This window comes from Pseudoliparis swirei, chromosome 18 (genome assembly GCF_029220125.1).
Source record: "Pseudoliparis swirei isolate HS2019 ecotype Mariana Trench chromosome 18, NWPU_hadal_v1, whole genome shotgun sequence".
Taxonomy (NCBI): Eukaryota; Metazoa; Chordata; class Actinopteri; order Perciformes; family Liparidae; genus Pseudoliparis; species Pseudoliparis swirei.
This window is the reverse complement of record NC_079405.1, coordinates 16,439,300-16,461,388: the sequence shown is the minus strand read 5'-3', so window position 1 is coordinate 16,461,388 and position 22,089 is coordinate 16,439,300. Positions and strand designations below refer to the sequence as shown.

The following is a 22,089-nucleotide window of genomic DNA, read 5'->3' as shown; positions in this document are numbered from 1 at the left end:
GATAATCACAAACAAGGATGCACTTTCCAAGTCACATGTCAAAATGTGAAGATATCAGCTTCTCCAATTTACCACAGCAGGGGTTACTGTTACCAAACATGTTGCTAAGCGACTTAGTAACACAACCCTTCTTTGGTTGTGTAAGTCGAGCTGAGCTGGCTGCAAGAATCAGGAACATGCAAGCTGGGAGAAATAAAAAAACATGGGATCCAAGTTGCTTTAGGGCAGAAAAGTAAGTACCTTTTAGTGTCCCTCAGAAACATGCATGTTTTGTTTTGCAGCCGTGTTGTGCATGATGTCATTTCCTTGGACAGAAGGAACAGACGGTATCTAACATTCATGATTCTTCGATTTTCCTGACCAGCATGACATTTTGGCCAAGGAGTCATCCAGTCATGTTTCCACATGTCCAGACAGACCACTGGAGCAAAATGAAAACAATGGTAAGAACAATTCAAACAAATCCTTCAACTAACAAAAATAAATACAATATAATGACACTAATTATTAATAACAAAAACATACTTTGTATTGTGAAACTATGAAAAGTTGTTCCCACTTAGGTTCCAGTTTATCTTGCATCCGTTCCAGCTGCCTTGTTGAAGAACAGAGGTTTGTGAAAACTATCCTAATTAAAAGATCATATACAATTGGGAGGTGACCAGGAGAGCCCTTTGTACATTACAGAAAGGAAAGGATGTGTCTCTAATTTGGCTTTCTTTACCCGATGTATGAATCCCAAGAAGGTGATCGAAACCGCACCCCCAACAGCAGCCTGTTACCGCCGCTGCCACTGGATGAAACTGCAGTTAAAGACCCGAGATCCTCCATGGTGCAAGCATACAGTAGGTCGCACATTGACAGCAGTCATTTGAATTATCTTTCTTTTTTATGATCTACTTCTTTGTCGTTTCACTATTATGTTCATTGTCTTTAGGTGTGCATCAAAACACACCAAAAAACATGTCCCGGTTCCAGAATGAGTTCAACGACCGGGCCAGGAGGGGCTTCTGCTACTGGTTCCTTGAAAAGAAGGGCTCAGCATGTAAGCAATGATCCACATGTCACCTGTACAAGAAGTGGCGTGGCATTCACATGCCCATACACTAAATCATTTTCATTTCTGATCCTGAGGTTCAGATTACTTTGTGCTCAACCTTTCAAAGTCGAACACGTAGTTTAAATCCCTCGCTGCTGTGCCCCTCACTGACTGACAACTGCATGTTGTGAGCAGCAGGTCGGACCATTTTATTGTAATTGTCAATTGTCTAACAGAGACTTGCTAGTTTGCTCACATTTTACTTTATGTTGGTATATTATACAGTGCATTGAGTAAACATAAATTCAAAATGTTCATTTAATAAATGAATGTAAACACTTTTAAATGTCACAAGCAGCATTTGTAAGCCAGGGAATGGTGTCTTTTAGAATAACTCACTTCACAATATGATTTGTTTACACATACAGCTCAGAGAACTGATGCATCTTCATCCCTTCTTTATAGGTAAAGGATACAGCTTTGGTGCCTACAAAACCTGTCTGGGGTTACCAAAAGTCTAACAAAGTGTCACTGTCTACGATTTCTAGAATAATCCTGTCAGAATTTATTAAATCCCTTCAAAGTAAAAACATATGATGTTTAAAATCACCGTAAATGTACAATAATTCATTACAGTGTGGAAAAGTAACTCAAAGTATTAAACTTCGTAACAATTGAATTAGTGAGTGTAATATTGTGCTGAGGAGAATGTGTAAAACACCTTCCCTGACTAAGGTATGCTGAATAATAAAACAAACTCTGAACATCTCTCGCTGTCAATATACAGTATCTGACCTCCAAGAAGGAAATGTAAGAGTCATGGTCATTGTCTAGTGATATCAAGCCTATCATTGTTAAGCAAACTTGTGTGTGGTGCCCCCGCCTCTGACAACGTCTAACAATGTCTTTATTTCCATTTTTGCCTTTAATATTGTATAGTATAGTAGGCCTAGTATATATAATAGCTATACACCTCCGTGCCAGATGTTGGTGCTTCAGTATTTAAAAGCTCTTTCCCTTTTGAGTTTAAAGGTATGCAAGGCACTTGGAAACAGCATAATTTGTGCTATATAAATACACGTTGTGTTGTCTTGTGTTGTATTCTGAGCACCCAATTGCCAAATCACCTGTTTTCGCGGTTATTGTCGCCCGTCAGTCAAATCTCGTTGGTAGAACTGATCTCGTGGGAAGTGGATTAATCTCGGTCGCTCGTATCGTTTAGCCAAACGGTCCAAAACTAAACTTTACCACCAATTTAAACTACACTTTTTCAATTGAATCCAATAGTTAACATGCCAACAAAACGTTGTCATATTTTGTTTTAGTTCAGAAACGTTGTAAGAAATTAATCGTGTGAGCTCCCGAGTGGTGAATGGCTGCCTGAACCAACGCGGTCAGACGGACACGGGACGGGTTCGACTCGCGAGCACTCCGTTTCTACTGTGCCGCTCCTCCGAAGGTACCTCCTGTGACATTAACAACTCTTCAACATTACCACGTTAACTACACGTATCGATGTAGCTAAGTCTGTGATAAACACGTGTCATGTAATAACCCACAAACTGGCTTTTCGTATCCAGAACGGGAAGCTAGCGACTTTCTGAGTCGCAGTTTGAATCAACACGTGAACACAGTTCCCGTTAGCTAGCTAACAGCTAGCGTGAGTTGGCTCAAGTGGAGGCGTAACTAGCTGATTTATCCATTGTAACTGTTGACAGGAGAAACAACCTGACTGTCTAGAATTAATTGGGACACTAGTGGTTAATACTAGCTAAAAAAACATGTCCATAATGTGCTGCATTCCAGTAATTTTACAATTAATAATTGTGAACCGTATCCTTTTTATTTCCCCATTATTTGTTATTGTGGCAACAGCACCACTCTCCCCGGGGTCCATTATCCTAAATACTACCTGGCCCCGGGTTTGCTGTGTGATAAATTGTTGAATAATATCCACCTTACCAAGCTAGGTAACCCCTGTATTTTGTACATCTGGAAACTAGATTTTGACGCAGGGTCTCAAGATCAGGTGATAAAGCTAGAGCCGCCTCAAGTCCCATTATGTTAGTTAAATCGTGCTTCAGTGGTGCATATTCCCATACAAAGGACCAATGGGAAAATTAACATTGCATTTTTTAACATGACTATTTGCTTTCATGTTTTTCTTTGCTTGCATTATGTACTAAATGGCCATACAAATCTGTTCTGTTTATTCATTTTCTTATTCCAAGGAATTGGATTCGTAATCTCTGAAATGAGCAGCAGCAAAAAGAAGTTGACGATTAAGTGGCTACGAACTGCAATCACCTCGTCCCCAAATCTTCAGGCGAGAGATGCTGGATTAGGCACACCCTCTCGCGGGAATGAATCACTGATTGAAGATTCAAGTCCTTTGCCGCTCGGTGACTCTCCAGGACCTGATGGCCTTGGAGCATTGAGTCTGGACTCTCCCAAGAGAAAAGCAGGAGCGCAGGGTGAAAGCACGCCATCTTCAGGGAAAGTTAAGCTGAGGAAGCTTTCAAGTATAAATTCGGAACATTTCCTAACTTCAAAGGTACATTTTTATTGTAAATCTTGCTCTACCCATGTTTTTAATGAAGTGTTTTATCAGAGCTGGAGTCTTAAATGTACTATGTCTTGCATTATGTTCAGTACTACAGAAATTACTGATTTATTTGTATATTTGTACCATAACTATTAGGAGAAACCTCTGGACAATTTATCCAAGCAGACGGAATCCACAGAGAGCCAGGTAGTATCATCACCTCCACCACCTCACTCCTTCCTCATGAGAAAGAAAGAGAGGACACCCAAGGAGAGATCGAAGGCCGTGGTCGCAGCCATTGACAGAGCAAGAGGCCGCACTAGTATCCGCAGGCCTTTGCCATTTGAGTCTTCACCAGTGAAAGCTGAGAACCGCTCTGAGGACGGCACCATTGTTCAGGAAGAACAGTGTTCCCCCCTTCAGGTGTTTGAGGACGTTGAAGCCCAGGATGACGACTCAAAGCTAAAAACAGGCGGACGGGTAAATTAACGAGCACTTAGAAATCTATTTTTGCTGGAGTTATATTTACATTTTTTATGTTTTAGTAGCATGCAATCTTTTATTTAATACATATTTTGTTAATTTAGCCATTTCTTTAAATGTCTTTCGTTTATCAAAAGCAAGGACAACATTTGTACAATTTGTGTTCTTAAAATATAGTGTAAAAGCTAATGGGAGGTGACATTTTTTCCTCCTCTTTGTTGACCTTTTTCAGACTGCTGTGCTAAAAGGAGATCATTCTCCCAAGAGGTTTGTTGTTTCCAACTTTGTAGGAACAACCTCTCAAGTCCAATCCTTTGCTCCAGAAAATGAACCAGAAGCCAAGTGCTGTGACTCGTACCTCCCTGCCCTGGATCATTTAGATGATTCTTCGTCTGGTTTCACGATTCACCAGAAAGGCCCTTTTGACACCCAACAATGGAAAAGTCCTTCAGTGTATACCCAGAAAGATACAACTTCACCTTTCACCTTTTCATCCCCCAATGAAAGCACTGAGGTCGTCCAGGCAGCTGCAGTGGACACGGATTGGCCTTCCTCACTGTCGCCGACTAATGTTCTTATCTCATTAAAGCAGCCCCACCCAACAAACATGGCCCCTTCTCATGCATCCAAAATTCAGACTGACAATGTCTGCTCCTCCAACATTACGGCCTATAAGGACCCCTTTGCGCTGCCACTACACTCGAAAAAAGCAACCCCACGCCGGCAGTCAGATGTTGGTGCTTCCATGCATCATTCCCCCTTCTCCTTTACTCATGGTGCGACTCCTAAAAGAAGAGTTTCACTTGGGGCAGAACCGATGTCAACCAGTTACCCCTCCTTGAACCATCAGGTTGGTTTTATAGACACACACTGCCATTTAGACATGCTCTATGGAAAGCTTGGCTTCAGCGGGACATTCCACAGCTTTCTAAATCACTACAAAAGGAGCTTTCCTCCAGAGTTTAGAGGCTGCATTGCAAACTTCTGCAACCCAAGGATCATGGTGAAGGAAGCCCTGTGGGAAGGTTTGCTCTCCGAAGACATGGTGTGGGGGGCATTTGGGTGCCACCCCCACTTTGCGAAAGACTACTCGAGTGTCCAGGAGCACGATATAATGATGTCCATGAGGCATCCAAAAGCTGTGGCATTTGGTGAGATAGGCCTGGACTACTCCCACAAGAACTCCACGGACCACTCCAAGCAAAAAGAGGTACAGTCTCAGTTAAATACAACTTTGTAATCCAGGAAGTAACTTTATCTTAAACTAAAATGGCCTTTATCATTGTGTAAATGTCCCATATATTTTGTGTGGAATGCAATGACTTTATTGTAAATAATAAATGGCGCTTTCTATGTTTCTTTTGCTGTGAAGGTGTTTGAGCGCCAGCTGCGTCTCGCTGTGGCCATGCAGAAGCCTCTGGTCATCCACTGCAGGGACGCAGATGATGACCTGCTGGAAATAATGAAGCGGTGTGTCCCGAGGGACTACAAAATTCACAGGTATTTTGGGAGGAAAATCGTCCGTCTAATTATTCCCATTTTAAATGTAATTTTCAGAAATACTTCATGCCCATCTTTTTGGTTAAGTTACAATCTTTAAGATAATCACTCAATCAATAGCCCTGTTTTTATATTATTTAGGTTGGCTTTTTTAAGCAATAGTCGATTCATAAAAAAAATTTTTATCAATAAAGTCACAGGAACACAATATGTTTGTCATGGGTTGAAGTCATAAAAAAAATTATTTGTCATTTTTTTAAGCCAATTTGTTTGTTTTTGTCAAATCAACTCGGACTGGAATATTGAAGATTTAAACTTTAAGGACCCTCAAAGAGGTTAATAGTTCTGAATTTAATCTGTGAATTTTCTCCCCTGTGTTTCCAGGCACTGTTTCACAAACAGTTATCCGGTGATTGAGCCCTTCCTGACGGAGTTCCCCAACTTGTATGTGGGTTTCACGGCCCTCATCACGTACTTCAAGGCCACCGAGGCCCGAGATGCTGTCCGGCAGATCCCTCTGAACCGCATTGTGGTGGAGACGGACGCACCATATTTCCTGCCAAGACAGGTACATTTAAATTGATGATTGGTGAAACCAAAACACTGCTCTCATGTCATTAATGAATGCCAGGCTCTTACTATTGTTAATAACATTTAACCTGGCTAAATGTGTCTTATAATTGCAGCTGAAGGCAACTTTCGCTGTAAGTGACTGTGATGGCAGCTCATATAAGAACACTTTTTGCTGACCGTGATATTCTTTTAGTATTGGTGGCACCCGAATCTGCGCGTACCCATAAATCATCCGCCTGTACGAATGAATTATTCTCTCAGATTTAAATACCTGCACCCAACACGTGTTGATTATGTTTTATATTGATGCATTAATGTTTTCTTTAACAAAAATGATTAGAGTCTGCCTCTAGTCATTGTTGATGTTACAATGCGTGCAGTAATGTCAAATATATTGTTCAATCAAGAATTGTTCAACAAACACTTCTACATAAACTAAAAACACGGGGACTCTTGTTCTCAAGGGAGGTGATCCTCAAAGGAATACAGTAATTATTATTATTATTATAAGTATGTACAATATACTGTATAATCATAATCACATTGGACTGCATACTCTTGGTCGTTGCAATATTGATCCAAAGAAAACTCTTCTCCACCTGAAGCTGTTTAAATCATGTAAACAACATGAGATAGGAGCTGAAACACAAGTCTATTGTCATTTGACAATTGTTTTGAATATCTGCCCTAATAGAAATTGGGGAAAGCTATTAGATAGCCAATACTGGCCTTCTCATAGCGTATTGATTTTTTTCACTGATTTAATACATTTCTATTCAGAAATACAAGGTTTAATGTGTCCTTCAGTGTTCCCCATTGATCAAGTAGAGGATGTTGTTGCAGTACAATGCAGCTTCTCCTTTACAGTAAAAAGTCTTTGTGTTGTGTCCAATGATCTAAAGCTTGTCGGAAACAATGTCAAGAATGGACAACAACAATGTGCAAATGTTCATTTTTTGCTACGAAGTGCTAAAAAATGTCAGCTATTGGCCACTGAGTTCTCAAACTATGGGGAGCAATTTACAAAATATATATATTTCTATGTATTCGTGAAAGCTTTTGGATAATCCCCTTTGGTGTTATGCTCCATATGTCACCACAAAACCGACAGTATTGCGCTGTCGACTGTGCTGGTACAATTGTAAGTAACGGGGGAGGACATGTTGACAACACACATGTGATAAGTGTGTCTCCTAACAGGTGAGGAGAGATGTCTGCCGGTTCTCACACCCAGGGATGGGCATTCATACGCTGCAGGAGCTGAGCTTTCTGAAGGGAGAAGACATGGCCACGGTCCTCGCCACCATCCGACACAACACCACTCAAGTCTACGGCGTATGAGCTCTTTTCATGGTGGAGGAGAATTATAGATATTATATTTCAATGTTCATTTAATCAATTAATTCCTCACCATATTTGGTTATTGTTCTTTTTGCTGTGTTGACATCTGTTTGTTCTGTTCAGCTGCTGAGTCGTTTAGTTCGGTTCAGTGGAGACGTATCAAACACCTTTTAATCCTGCCTCTTTACATCCTACATGTATGGTTTGTTGAACGACTCGAGTTCTGACTGAAGAGGACGTGAAGATGACAAATAAAAAGAGTAGAGAGTCGTCTGTCATACAGCAATGTGAAAATGTGTTGTTTGCTGTGAGAAGCTGATTCTTTATTGAAGTAGGAGGGTGGCTGTGACGACAGTCCATTCACTTGTTTGGAGACCACTATATTTGTCCCACACATTTGGCCTGAGTGCTTTTTATTTTCAGAATGATGAGCCTGGCCGAGCTGCGGTTAGTGCTGAGCGTAGATGAGATCAATGTTGGGTGAATAAATGTGTTTCTCTCATATCTTTGACGAGAGGGATGTGTTGAAATACAGATGTTCCCTTTTTTCACAGGTTATTGATCAAAGCTTCGTTTCCAAGAGTTTAAGAGCCTCTTCAGAGCATCGGCCGGAGCACATTGTGTTCACCGTTGTGTGTTTATTTATGTGTGTTTATTAAAAGCGACATGGCAGAAGGCACACGCGTCGGAGCAGACCAAAATCAGATACACGAAACGGTCAATGGATGAGCAGCGCGAGTTGGGTTAAATTACAATGCTGTACCAAACGTTGATCTCGTGGCAATAATTAAGTGTCTTGTAATAATTGTGAGTTTTTGTGTCCTGACAATAAAACGACTGCAGTCCAACCTGTTGAGCAGTCTTCAGGGTCGAGACACTAAACTCTCTGAAAGCTGTCAGACGAGCGCTGAAGAGCAGGCGGACTCTGACATGTTGATTAATGTCTACTGTCCCTGGTGACTAAAACAATAAATGTCTAACTCTATACACAAAGGTGCAGTTCATTTCTGAGGAGAATGAATAGTTCTTGCTGATAATCTTTCAAATACAAGCAGAATGGAGAAGTACATTACAGCATTGACGCCTCAAAACTAGTTCACCTTGTATTTCCTCCGTAAATAGGAAATAAATAAACTTCTGTGGGTTTCCCCGCACCTTCATAATTCCTTCCTTTTACCCAAAATGTTGACCTTGGATGTTTTGTTTAGTTTAATTTGGTAAAAGATTAGAAAGACAAAAGAAGAGTTGATGTTTTATTTTTGCAGGCAAATGTGTGTGAAGAGGAATAAGAATAATAGATATTGGGTGTTTTTATTGATGAATAACATCAGCTCACTATGAAGGATATGAGACAGTTTTTATAATTATTAATTAGAACTATAGACATTAATTTCATGACAATTTTACACATTGGAGATGCAGATCAATATCATTAAGAACATTTGACAAAATCATTGCAACTCGAGTTCTATAAATATAATCACATATCATCTTCCATATTTTATCTAACCATATTTACATCAGCCAAGCTTCATAATAAGTTAATATGAAGGATGCTAAACCAACTCTATAACTGATGAAGACTGCGATGTGGTTAAAAAATCCCAAAAGATCTTTGGTACATTTTTCACATGTTTTCACCTGATAGTCTTGTTTTTTAGTTTGTAATGGCGGTTATTAGTTAAGGGCACAGACTGCAACTTATTTAGCCAAGTCTGAGTAGCTGTGTTTTATGAGCCATGAGCGAAAGAATATATCAAGTTTTGAAAGAGGAGACCAACACGTTCACAGGCTGATTTCTTAATGATTACTATAGAATAATTGGAAAATTGGAAGGCATTCAGACAGCAAATCTTAAATTCTTGTCCATGATCTTCAAAGTGGCTCTGGTTTCTCTGAAACAGGATGAAACGTGTTAAAAAAATAAACATTTGAACATTGTAAGTTGGCTCAAAGGAACATTTGAATGAATAAAACACAGGAATCAAGCAAACCTGCTGTCGCCTCTGTGCTTCCCAGCAGACTGAATGATGTCCTGCAGCACCGCGCCGCACCGCTCAAAGTCCTGCTCTCTCACGGTGAAGCCCACGTCAAACGGGGCGCTGATCTACTCACAAGAGAGGAAGACCGTGCAGTGAGGGGGGCAGTTTTGGGCGACGTGGTCTCGTCAGGAGGGATGTTTCCACTCACTGTGATGGGGTTGTCCTCAGCGGGCTCACTCGGCTCCTCCATGACCTGGCGGCCAACTCTCGGAGACTTCCCCTTGTTCTGTGGTTGACACCAGAGCAGAAAAAGTCTCATGTTTGTAAGCAATTCCCTTTCACATCAGACGTTCACATGAACCATGAGATGACATCATTCCCAGGTCTTGAATACAGTCGGTGCATTTCTATATGGTTTTCCTTTCCATACTGCCCTTAATTCATCTCATGTGATGCATCAAATGTCCCTCTGTTTATTCCATCTGGCCAGTACACTGCATCTTGTGTTGTACTTTGAGTGAGCGGCAAAGAATATGCACACATTATTACATTTTTATATTTTCATAAAGAGTTCAAGAATGAATCCACATGTCGAATGGCTGTCGGAGAGAAAATATCTTACCTGAGGTTTTTGTGATGGGCTGAGAAAGCTGGAGCCTGCGCTGGTCGACTTGCACCACAAGGCCAGAGAGCACAGCAGAACGACAAGCAGACACGTGTTTCTCTTCACAAACATGATCTCTGTTGGGCCTCCTGCACAAAGTATGATGAAATAATCTACAGTGTAAAGAGTTGAAAATCTGATTTTAAGAACGACCAGTTCTCTTTTCTTCAAAAGGGGCCGATACTTTGTTGAGGAGCTTGTGGCTTCACACCTTTATATACCCTTCATCCTCTTGCATTTCGGTTTACAAATGCATTAAATATCACAGCAATGTGCAGTCATATCTTGGTAGCATTGGACTGTTCAAATGTTTAAATTGATAACAAAGTGGGCATTTCTCCGTCGTAACCTAACAGCAAGCCTCCTGATCGTCTTATCTTTTCAATGTGATGATGGAGACAATGGTACGCTGCCATAGAGATATTGGTAACTGGGACTGTATGTCTACATAATAGCTCAACATGCCATTCACAGGACAAGCGCAATACACATGGACATTATTATAAAGAGGGTTTACTTAGGGAAAGAAATCTGCTTCATGTCAATACAGTTAGATATGAAGCTTAATATTGAACAGCACACGGCTCAACAGTTAAGAACTCTCCTCTAATGTGTCTAAGTGCATCAAACTGAGGAATGTGACAACATCTGAGCCCATAAATGTAGATTCGATAATATTACACGTTGTCATGCTACCAATAAAAAATTATAATATATGATCTTTAATAAATCTTTGTTCAGAATGAGTATTGGTCAGTCTATCTGGAAGACTGAAACCTCACTCAGTTTAATACGAAGGTGCCTAACACAATTCAAATACAGTCATGAGTGTAACTCTTTATATTACACTCTGAAGGGTGTGGTAACATTGCTTGGAGGCAGAAAAGAGCCATCAGACAAAGATCTGATGATAGATATCGTGTTTCTTTGAATAAAACACATTACTCACATTCTGCTTCACTGCAGCCCACTGCTCCTGAATAACTAAGAATGGGTCAAATGCAGAGAATAATTTCCCCAGGGAATAAACAAAAGTATACATTTCTACATTTCTTTCTTTTCTTCTTTCTTACAGTACATTGCTTTTAAAATGTGTTACTGTTATCAGAATCAGAATCAGAATCAGAAACAGGTTTATTGCCAAAGAATGAATGTTTTCACAAACAAACGAGGAATTTTTTTTGGTGGAAGGTGCAACATTTGGACATGACAAACAACAATCAACGCAAGGAGGGAGGAGGAGTGGGAGGAAGAGGGAGGAGGAGGAAGAGGAAGGAGCGGGAAGAAGGAGGAGAGAGGAAGGTGGAAGAAGAGGTGGTAGTCCTGGGGGTGACAGTCAGTCAGTCCCGGGGTCCATTGATGAGCCCGACCGCCGTCGGAAAAAGCTATTGGTGTGGCGGGAGGTCGTGGTCATGATGGACGCAGCCTCCTCCCGAGGGAGGGACTCGAACAGGAGTGTCCAGGGTGGGAGGGTCGGCGACAATCTTTCTGGCCCGCTTCAGTGACCTGGAAGTGAACAGGACCTGGAGGAAGGCAGATTGCAGCCGATAACCCTCTCGGCCGAGCGGATGATGCTCTGCAGCCTGCGCTTGTCTTTGGCTGTGGCTGCAGGGTGCCAGACGGTGATGGAGGAGCAGATGATGGACTCAACGATGGCCGTGTAGAACTGTACCATCATCTTCCCTGGCAGGTTGAATTTCCTCAGCTGCCTCAGGAAGAACATCCTCTGCTGGGCCTTCTTGGAGATGGAGCCGATGTTCAGCTCCCACTTGAGGTCCTGGGAGATGATGGAGCCCAGGAAGCGGTAGGACTCCACAGCCGACGGGGAGTCACACAGGATGAGAGGGCGGGTGGGGCTGCATTCCTCCTGAAATCCACAACCATCTCCACTGTCTTCAGAGCGTTGAGCTCCAGGTTGTTCTGGCTGCACCAGGTCACCAGGTGGTCAGTCTCCCACCTGTAGGCGGTCTCGTCCACGCCAGAGATGAGTCCAATGAGGGTGGTGTCATCCGCGAACTTTAGGAGCTTGACGGACTGGTGACTGGAGGTGCAGCTGTTGGTGTACAGGGAGAACAGCAGAGGGGAGAGAACACAGCCTTGGGGGGAACCCGTGCTGGTGGTCCGGGAGCCTGAGACGTGTTTCCCCAGCCTCACGTGCTGCTTCCTGTCGGTCAGGAAGTCTGTGATCCACCTGCAGGTGGAGTCGGGCACGTGCAGCTGGGAGAGCTTGTCCTGCAACAGGGACGGGATGATGGTGTTGAAGGCAGAGCTGAAGTCCACAAACAGGATCCTGGCGTAGGTTCCTCGGGAGTCCAGATGCTGGAGGATGTAGTGAAGGGCCATGTTGACTGCATCGTCTGCAGACCTGTTGGCTCTGTAGGCGAATATCTTGTATGGTCTTTGTTTATTTTGTTATGCGTTACTGTTTCTGTTTTTACCATGTAAAGTACTTTGTCATTCCTTATAAAGACCGATAAAAATAATGATCCATTATTATTATTACTATTATGACTTTGTATTATCCCTTCATGCAAGGCATTACAAGGTTTATACCACAGAGCATAATGCTATAACTTTCTAAACGCTGTGCAGAGGATCTTAACTTAACCTCAGAGCTGCTCCTCTGCTGGACATCATTCATATTTACCAGCTGAGAGGACGGACTGAATCTAACGCCACATATTGAGAGTTGTGGAGAAGGGAGGAAGCAGAAGCTCTGAAGAAGCAGATCGTCGGGGCAACATAACCATTCATGGCAAAGCTGAGATCAGTTAAAATATACTTTTCAAGACAAAGTTGCACATGAGACAGAAATAAATGAAGCCGAGTCAGAAAAAGACATCAGGGCTGAGCAGATTGGGATTGTATGATCGATGGATCTTGTGTTTACATCAAGACGCCACTAGGTGGCGGTAAAGCAACCGTTTACTAGCGAGAGAAGAGAAAACCAACGAAGAAGTCAGGCACAGTTTTGCCGCAGCAGAAGCCCGAACAAATTGGTGTAGAAAAGAAGTAAACATGGATAGAAAGAAACCCTTCGCCGTGACTGCTTCATCGGCGAGTTACATTGAGAAGCGTCTTTACAACCATTGTATTGATTCCCTGTGCGACTGTGTGACATTACATTCATGATAATAGCAGCTAACGTTAGCTAACGTACTCTCAGGCGACATGCTAGCATATAACGTTAGGTTAGTTACACACTGTTTTGACTTCACTTAAAGAGGAAAACAAAACAAAAGTGTATTTCCCTGTATGTCTAACATATTCTTTCTTACAGCTGGTGGACCTGAAAGCTGAGTTGTTCAGAAAGCAGGAACAATTCAAACACGAAAAACTTGGGCATGAACATTCTGGTGCTAGATTCACCCCAAAACCCCAAATCAAGGTACACAATGTGTTATTTCGGAACATGTTTTTACCTGATTGTATAATATATACAGGATATTGACTAACCAGGTGTGTCATGGCTTCATTGTCATGTGTAGAAACCTAATGTCTGGATTAAACAAAACGCTGGTGTTTCTGCAAGAGCTGAGAAAGATGCGGAGCAGCTGGCTGAGGAGCAGAAAAGCCTCGACGCATCCAAGTGAGTTCAGCACACGAGACAGCAGATGTACTGTCACGATGCAATGGAAACCAAAACCTCTGACTCCACTTGTGTCTTCTGATAACAGACGCAAGTTGGAGGAAAAGGCCATACTCTATGACCAAATGATCAAAGGAGACTTTCCAGGTTGGAGTGTAAATGGCATCTCTCTGATACTTAGTTGTACAACAACATGTATTTACTTTTTTGGGGGTCTTGTAATACCACAGATGAAGAGACAGAGGGGCTGTTCCTGGTTGATTTCACCCAGAAGATAATTGACCAAAAGAGGGAAATGCATGGGCAGAAGAAAACAGAAAGAGACGATGAGGAAAGACACAACTCTTCTCCTGTCCCTCCCCCTCAAAACTCGGAAGAGGAATGGTAATGTCTCATTAAATCAATTACAAGGGTTTGACTTATAAAATATAACGTTTAGGTAGTATGTCAATTCAAAGTAGATACAATAACTATATATATGCTGTGTGTATGTGTGTGTATATATAAATAAATAAAAACACAGACAATCCCAATTATCTATTTTAAACAAATACCAAAAAACCCTCCTAAACTCTAAAACACCTCTTGTAACAGTTCCAATAAACTAAGGGAAAATGTATACATTACATAATTCAGATAATGCTTAAAGCATTAAAACATTTGGTAAACTGTTCTCCTTCTGCGTTGTTTCTCTGTAGGGTGGATTATGTGGACGCTTTGGGCCGATCTCGGAGATGCATGAAGAAAGACCTGCCAGGTTTTAAGAAAATGGACCAAGACTTTCAGGGAAAAGAGTAAATATTCTGCAAATAACAACTATTTAAAGGTTCAGGTGATGGTTTCTAGCTGTTGGTGTCATACTGGAACTGCAACTCTTTTGATGATTATAATTCCGTGTAGAAAAGCTTCAGCTGATAAGACCTTACTCTCTGAGGACATGCGTCGAGAGCTGCAGAGGCAGGAGTGGGAGAGGGAGGAAGAGGAGGCTATGAAGAGGCCTGTAGGACCGCTCCACTACGAGGACATTAGGGGACAAGGTTACTATTAAATCAGTTCTAAAACACTTGTGTGTGCATTTGAAAGGTAGTTTTTTTGGTTTGTAGGTCTTTTGCTGTGTAAATAGTGTTGTGTGTCTGTTCTTCTCAGAGGCTCGAGATCTCGGTGTAGGTTACTTTGCGTTCGCTCAGGATGAAGAGCAGCGCAAAAAGCAGAGAGACACTTTAGACATGCTGAGAGACCAGGTGAGCTGCCGATCTATTGACGGATGGAAACATAGAAGTGTTTGTCTTTTGTGTTTGTCTTTTAAAGGTTCCCTTGATAACCAAGCACACTTATATCCACAATGTACCTGACTGACAGAAATATCTCTTCCATGTGCACCTTTATGTCTTTGTTCTTTACAGAGTTTGCTCCATATTGCTACACAAGTCCATTTGCATTTGAATTAATAATGTCCCCGTCAGTTTTTGCTCAGTCCTTGTTTCTTTTTTCCATCTCTCCTGTCATTCAGACAACAGATCAGCGCACCAAGAGGGAACAACTGAAGGACAAGAGGCAGGCCATCCTGCGGGCCCGGTTGACCAAAGTGAGACAGAGAAAGATGAAGAAGGCCAAGCTGGATGGCACTGAGGATGAGCAGAGAGAGGAGGAGAATGACGGTTAGAATCCACAACTACCTCGAATCAAATGCAGCCATGACCGTTTGTCTGCATTTAAAGTCTGTTTGCATTCGGCAGTTCAAGAATCGCACATAATAAGTAAATGAGGGATTGTTTTGAATTCTTTGTCCTAGGACGAGATGACGAAGGAGAAATTATAGGACCGCCAGAGGACTCCCCAGAAGTGAGCACAGTGAAGAAGGTGATAGTGGAGATCCAGGAAAGGAAGGACACCAAACCAGGAGTCCCTCATGTCCGAGAATGGGACCGAGGCAAAGGTAATCCTTATTATTTAAAGGTCCTTATTAATAATATTAAATGAGTGTCAAGCAAAAGTAGGACTTTTACTTTTTTGTTATACTTCTCGGATGAAAAAGCAGCGGTGCAAAAGTAGACAACAGAAAATTAAAAATAATTGCTGAATTCCATTTAGCTGCTGGTGAAGGTGTCCGGCTGCTATGCATGCTAGCTCGCTGTCAACTGTCATAAGTTAAAATGAACATTTATGGAACATGTTTTGACATTTATAAAGATTTAAAATACTTATTTAGGGCGATTTATTGCCAGAAATGGATTATAATATGCTTGTAACTAAGAATTAGTATGTTTTATTTAGCTTATCTTATATCCACATGGAGAGCGGGTCATCTTCCCTGGGCTCAATCCCAATCTCCATTTAACAAAACAACAACACATTAACATAACGTTGAAATGAGCATTTCCACTTTTTTCTTTGTTGTACTGAGCTCCAGCAACTCTACACACATACACAGACACACACACAGACAAACACACATACAGACACACACAGACACACACACACAGACACACACACAGACACACACACACAGACACACACAGACACACACACAACACACACACATACAGACAGACACAGACACACAGACACAAACATCCAGACACACACAGACACACACAACACACACACACAACACACACAGACACACACACACAGATGCACAATGTGTCAGCGAGTAGAAAGGGGGCGGTGGTAAAGTGAATTTGACTCGTTGACAGCAACAAAACATGACAACTTAATGAATCGACCGCTCTCATCCACCGCTGCTTTGTTTACAAGCGCAACACGTAATATTGGCCAAAAGCGTTTATTTTTTAAACGTGCTAAAGCAGAAGCTGTGTGTCTGAAGGTTGTTCTTGTAAACTTTTCTGCTGGCGGACACGAAGCAAGAGCAGAAGAACCATCTGATTCCTCTGCTCTTCACGATTGATTATCATTTATAAACTTCACTCAGGAATGTAAATTATTTTATTGATATTTGGGTGAGGGTTAGGATTTGTTATATAAAGATATAAATAACTCGATAGTGACTACGATGTTCTAAACATAACTGTCACTGCTCTATAAAACATATTTAGTGAAATGTAGATTACAAATAACTTTTAACCCTGTTCTTGATTTATTTGTTTGTAACATTTTAGATATGTTTTTGAAAGCAATCATTTAGTCAAGAAAAAGAACAGAGTCCTGATAAGTGTCTCCTTGTAGTCATAAGATCCTAAAGACACCTGAAGGCCGCTGTAGTTCTCTGACCAGCTGGGAAAGGGAGGGGTGAGCGGGAGGCGTGGTTGGTTGCTATCTGCAACGTCACCACTAGAGGCCACTAGATCTCACACACAGTTGCTTTAAGCGATCACATTTCAGACAGACGTGGATGTGAACTGCAACCTGGCCTGGTTGAGGCCGACGGCCGTGAGGCGGTAGTTCTCGTTGTCTCTGATCACATCCCCCTCTATTAAACGCGTCGTAGTGTTTCGGTGTCATGCATCCTTGTTGCAGTAAAGACAGACGCTTCCTCTCCACTCGCTTTAAGTTACCATCCGATGGATCTGCATTTAGAACTAAAACAAATTTTGTGTTCCCTATCTGCGAGCTTGTTTTAATATCTATGACTCGGAGACAATAATTCAAGCTGAATTATGTATACTTGTGTCTGTGTTTAAGGTTTTTCAAAATGAATGTAAAGCTCTCTGTTGTCAAATACTTGACTTCTTTAACTCCTTTCACTTTTTCTTCCAGAGTTTATGTTTACCGAGTGGACAAATCGCCGTCGCGAAGAACGAGAGTCCGACTTTGCACCTCCCTCTGCGTACTTCTCTGAGTGGAAGAGAGCAGGACCTGGGAAGATTAGAGCTCAGGAGAATAAATCCAAGATGGCCTTTCAGTGGACCAAAGCCCCAGAAGGAGTCTCTGAAAGCAAGGAGGAAGAACCACAATCTCAGCCTAACACGGCTCCACCACCTCCTTCACCTCCTCCTCCTCAACAAAATCTTTCACCTCCTTCACAACCACAGACTTCATCGCAGTTATCACCTTCAGATCTCTCGGCAGATTCAGCTCCTGCATCTGCTCCTCCTCTTAATCCCCAGTACAACCCTTCATGTTATCCTATGTTTCCTTCTCCTCAGTTTGCTGGACCACATCACCAGCCTCCTTTCTTTCCCCAACAATACCCAGACCAGTATCCCCCCCAGTATCAACCCGAGTATCAACTCCAGTATCAACTCCAGTATCAACCCCAGTATCCACCCCAGTATCCATCTCACTATTCACCCCAGTATCCCCCCCAGTATCAACCCCAGTATCCCCCCCAGTATCAACCCCAGTATCAACCCCAGTATCCCCCCCAGTATCAACCCCAGTATCCCCCCCAGTATCAACCCCAGTATCCCCCTCAGGCTCAGGCTCAGGCTCAGCCTCAGACTCAGACTCAGACTCAGGCTCAGCCTCAACCTCAGGCTCAACCTCAGGCTCAGGCTCAGCCTCAACCTCAGACTCAGCCTCAGGCTCAACCTCAACCTCAGGCTCAGACTCAGCCTCAGACTCAGGCTCAGACTCAGCCTCAGGCTCAGGCTCAGACTCAGGCTCAGGCTCAGGCTCAGGCTCAGCAGCCTGAAGACGTCAGCCAGGCCAGACAGCCGACGGAGAGTCTGGACGACATGCTGTCGTTCTACAGGAGCTCAACCTAATCTCTAAATGTCATATTTAAGATGTCGTTGCTTCATACTGAGTGTAAACGCGGCTGTTTCCTTTTCTTTTGTTGGGGAAATCACAGAAACAAAGAGCACACAAGTTCTTAGCTTGGAGTTTTATAATTGAATAAATATCAGGAATTGAAGCGGACATTGTTTTGCCATTATGAAATTTTTTTTAATTACTTCATCCTATAAAGCCTCCACCTCGGAATATATTAGTGTAATGGAAAGAAGGCATGGCATACAGTGGACATAGAGCTGCAGTATGAACGTCTATCCACCAGAGGGATCTGTACACCTTCATTGTGAAAACATCTGCTGTGATTTATCTGAACTGTTAAAGGATGCATTATTTTCGTTGTTGATCAATCAGCTGATGATTTTACCCATAAAGGTTTAATTGTGATGTCGTAACTCCTTCAAGATGACAGCTTCAAATGTCTTAAAGTTCTCCTTCCAACAACCATAACCCAAAGAGATTCAGTTTATTCTCACACAAGAAAAAGAAAAGCAGCAAATTATCACAACTGAGAATTAATTTGTTTCGTGTTTTAGCTCTAAATAGTGAGCTATGTAGCAGTGTTTGAATTACAAATGTCTCTGTCTCTCATCAAGTGCTGCTTAGTCATGGCAGCTGGAAAAGGCAGCAGGTGAAGTTCTGTGAAATCGGTCCAAACGGTTTTTACTGTTCAGCTGTAACCAATCAGTAACCTGAACAGAACCGCTTCATTGCTGCTCCCTGATGCCGGACCCGACTCATCCTGGTGGTCTGCATCGCCTCCTCCGTCAGTCCAACAGAGTCTCAGTCTTCACGGTGTTATTAGAGGGGCATCATCATGCAAGTGGGGCAATGAGTGCTCGAGAGGAACACATTGATCTTCAGCTCCAGGCCTCAAAGCCACGGTCCTCTGGTCTCTGACCCTGTGACTGGTGAACAGCGTTTAAAGGACCACTGTGTAATGTCCAGATGGAATATTGCATAGAAGCTGATGGCATCACTGTTCACAGTCTTTAGATTACGTGAGTTTACATGTGTTGGTATATGACACTGTCCATTGTCTGACATCGACCTCTGCCCCTCTTGGTCCACAGGATCCATTTGACCTGAAACTAGAGAGGAACTAGTCAGAGGAGGTGCCAGTATTTTACTTCATAAGAGCTGGAACTACAATTCAAACACAAATCAAGGACCAAATCCCCCCGTCATCCTCTCAATGAGCTATTTGGCATGATTTCTGAAACTTGGTTCCTTTCACTCTCCAGCAGGAGAATTACTTGGAACTTTGTGGTTCTCCTTTCACTCTGGTTCTCTTCCCGTTGTAGTGGATTTCTGACCGCAGTGTGACCTTAAACACTGCATTTATTTGAGTATTTGTTCCTCCAGCCTCAAGTTAGACCAGTCCAACCGGAGTGAGAAAAACAGCTTAAGCTGTGTGTGTGTGTGTGTGTGTGTGTGTGTGCCCGTGCCCAGTATGTTAAGTGTGTCTTTTTGTGAAGTAACTTGTGTTTGTTTTGAGCTTTCTGAAGCCAATTTGCTGCCTGAGTAAATGTGCTGCCTCCGAGGTGACATTCAAGATGATGCTGATTCAGTGACAAGACCGAGGAGGTCTTGTCACTGAACCATCACTGGGAGCCTCCCAGTGATGGTCATACAGGGATTTAATATATGCTCTTACATGCATCTGTAGTACAGACTCATAACAATAAAGAAAACACTTTTTTAATGAGGTTTACAATGGAATAGTGTTGCAACAGCACACAGAGGCAGTTAAGCCACTGCGTCCACCACTTTGGTCCAGACTGAAATATCTCAATATCTATTGGAGGATTTTCCATTCACTTGTGTTCGCACGTTGATGGTTCCCAGAGGAACCACAGTAGTTATTTGCCTTTTAAAATATAGTTGTAAGACAAGACATACCTGACACAATCTAAAGTAAGAAAGAAAATAAATAAATAAACAGGAGCAACATTATCCAAAGCCGTGATGTGAATTCTTGTGACTATCAGCGCAATGAGGCTAGCATTTAGCTCACCGCACTGCAGAGCTGCTACATGGCTGCAGACCTCTTATGTGTAATATGCACAGGAACCTTTCCTGGACCTCGAGAACAAACCGTTTCTTTTATTTTCAGCTACCATGATGACCATCAACTGCACTCATAACTAACGTAGACTTAAGAAAAAAGTGTACTTCTCAGGTCAATTTCACTTGCTGACTCATCACTTTGATGAGTCTAATCACTTTTTAGGGACAGGAAGGAGTGTCTCATTGATGGATCTGCCCTCCTCTCAGGGAGCAGCTCTGCATTTAGTCGTGGTAGTTTAATCCCGCTGAGGAAAATGGCAACCTGCTGTTTTCATAATAGAACACATGACTTTCAGCTTGTGACCTTCAAATCTAATAGGACTTTTCCGAGTAGTTTAATTGTATCAATTCATTTTTGCAAAGCATTATCTGTTTGACCAGCAGTCACGTATGCACCGTTCAGAACGTTCTCACTCACACAGTGCAGGTGTCAGTTTGCGGTTAATCTTTGTTCCGGTGCAGCGTGAAGCTCCTGAAGCCTCTGTGAGGAAGCTTACGAGGTCCGACACGTGTTCCTCAGTAATCCTGTCTTATGTCCTCTCGTCCTGAGCAGACCATCAATGTTGTCTTAATGGCACTGGAGGTCTTGGATCCAGAGAGAGGGAGTGAGTTGGAGGTCTGGTTCTGGTTAATGACACTTTACTGGGACGAAAGGCAACTAAGGAGCGGTCAGGACAAAAAGCTGTGATGTCCACACCCTCTTCAAGCAACATGAAACTTCAGACATGATAAGAAGATCAAATGCATCATTTCACAGACCTCATAGATATGACAATATACTCGAGTAGTAGAGTAGTTTGCAGGTGAGTTTGTATGTTGTTCGTAACTTTTAAATGTTCCTTCGATTCTTAAAACAAAGGAATAAAAACTGCACCAATGCTGTCCCGAACAGCTCAAATAGCAAATGTACAGTCCATGCAATTTAATTATTTGCAAAGTAAAGCTCTCCCCAATCAGATTACACACAAGTCTTGTCCTATAGTCTTTGATATTAAATCAAGTTGTTAGGTAACTAAACCTTAAATACTCTCCTTGAAAAATCCTCTTGAAATGTATTTGCCTATAGAAGCATAGTGCTATTTGGTTTTGTGGAGCATTAACATTGCTATATTGATAATTCTTAACAAATAGAAAAAATGCTTATAAGAAGAGTTGAGAAGAGAAAATGTATATATCATTTTTGTATTTTGTCTGAGTAGGTGTCCGCTAGTTAGCTTAGCTTAGCATAAAGACTAGAAACAGGGAAACAGCTAGTCTGACTTTGTCCAAGGGTAAAGGAAATCCATCCACCAGCTCTATAAAGCTCACAGATTAATACGTCCTATCTTGTTTGTTCGATCTCTTCAAAAAGCTACTACCTGACTATTTCTTGGCTGAGAGCAGCAACTTCCTGAAGACTCCTTGCTTCACTGGTCCTGTAACATGACGCACAATCTGCTCCATTGAGGTCCGGATGTGCTACAAGCTCAGATAAGACACTCGTCTAGAAGAAGGTTTTTAATTCTTGTTTAAGTTTTATGATGCAGAGTTTCAATGATCCAATTGATTGGGATTGGACTCACAAACTGTGAGAGGGAATCAAACTCATAAATTGTAAATCCGAGGGCACAA

General features: G+C 42.2%; 3 protein-coding genes across 3 annotated transcripts; 2 read left to right on the top strand and 1 right to left on the bottom strand.

Moving 5' to 3' along the window:
* Positions 1-3,293: 3,293 nt before the first annotated feature.
* tatdn2 (TatD DNase domain containing 2) lies at positions 3,294-8,400 on the top strand. Its single transcript, XM_056436727.1, has 6 exons — positions 3,294-3,593; positions 3,741-4,064; positions 4,300-5,277; positions 5,440-5,567; positions 5,952-6,135; positions 7,341-8,400. The coding sequence occupies exons 1-6, from the start codon at positions 3,294-3,296 to the stop codon at positions 7,479-7,481; spliced, it is 2,055 nt and encodes a 684-aa protein (XP_056292702.1). The 3' UTR covers positions 7,482-8,400.
* A 320-nt stretch (positions 8,401-8,720) lies between these two features.
* ghrl (ghrelin/obestatin prepropeptide) lies at positions 8,721-10,274 on the bottom strand. Its single transcript, XM_056437293.1, has 4 exons — positions 10,086-10,274; positions 9,672-9,749; positions 9,476-9,588; positions 8,721-9,376 (listed from the first exon to the last, which is right to left on the bottom strand). The coding sequence occupies exons 1-4, from the start codon at positions 10,197-10,199 to the stop codon at positions 9,322-9,324; spliced, it is 360 nt and encodes a 119-aa protein (XP_056293268.1). The 5' UTR covers positions 10,200-10,274; the 3' UTR covers positions 8,721-9,321.
* A 2,814-nt stretch (positions 10,275-13,088) lies between these two features.
* Positions 13,089-18,795, top strand: ccdc174 (coiled-coil domain containing 174). Its single transcript, XM_056437415.1, has 11 exons — positions 13,089-13,184; positions 13,408-13,515; positions 13,616-13,716; positions 13,805-13,863; positions 13,947-14,100; positions 14,415-14,510; positions 14,617-14,753; positions 14,863-14,957; positions 15,227-15,374; positions 15,509-15,652; positions 17,434-18,795. The coding sequence occupies exons 1-11, from the start codon at positions 13,146-13,148 to the stop codon at positions 18,381-18,383; spliced, it is 2,031 nt and encodes a 676-aa protein (XP_056293390.1). The 5' UTR covers positions 13,089-13,145; the 3' UTR covers positions 18,384-18,795.
* Positions 18,796-22,089: the final 3,294 nt, after the last annotated feature.

Coding starts and splice junctions, on each gene's coding strand:
- ghrl (XM_056437293.1), bottom strand. CDS start 10,199: ATGTTTGTGAAGAGAAACACGTGTCTGCTTGTCGTTCTGCTGTGCTCT. Junction 9,750..10,085: donor GCCCATCACAAAAACCTCAG/GTAAGATATTTT, acceptor TGTCAACCACAG/AACAAGGGGAAGTCTCCGAG. Junction 9,377..9,475: donor AAGCACAGAGGCGACAGCAG/GTTTGCTTGATT, acceptor ATCCTGTTTCAG/AGAAACCAGAGCCACTTTGA.
- ccdc174 (XM_056437415.1), top strand. CDS start 13,146: ATGGATAGAAAGAAACCCTTCGCCGTGACTGCTTCATCG. Junction 13,185..13,407: donor TCGCCGTGACTGCTTCATCG/GCGAGTTACATT, acceptor TCTTTCTTACAG/CTGGTGGACCTGAAAGCTGA. Junction 14,511..14,616: donor CAAGACTTTCAGGGAAAAGA/GTAAATATTCTG, acceptor AATTCCGTGTAG/AAAAGCTTCAGCTGATAAGA.
- tatdn2 (XM_056436727.1), top strand. CDS start 3,294: ATGAGCAGCAGCAAAAAGAAGTTGACGATTAAGTGGCTACGAACTGCA. Junction 4,065..4,299: donor AGCTAAAAACAGGCGGACGG/GTAAATTAACGA, acceptor GACCTTTTTCAG/ACTGCTGTGCTAAAAGGAGA. Junction 5,568..5,951: donor AGGGACTACAAAATTCACAG/GTATTTTGGGAG, acceptor CTGTGTTTCCAG/GCACTGTTTCACAAACAGTT.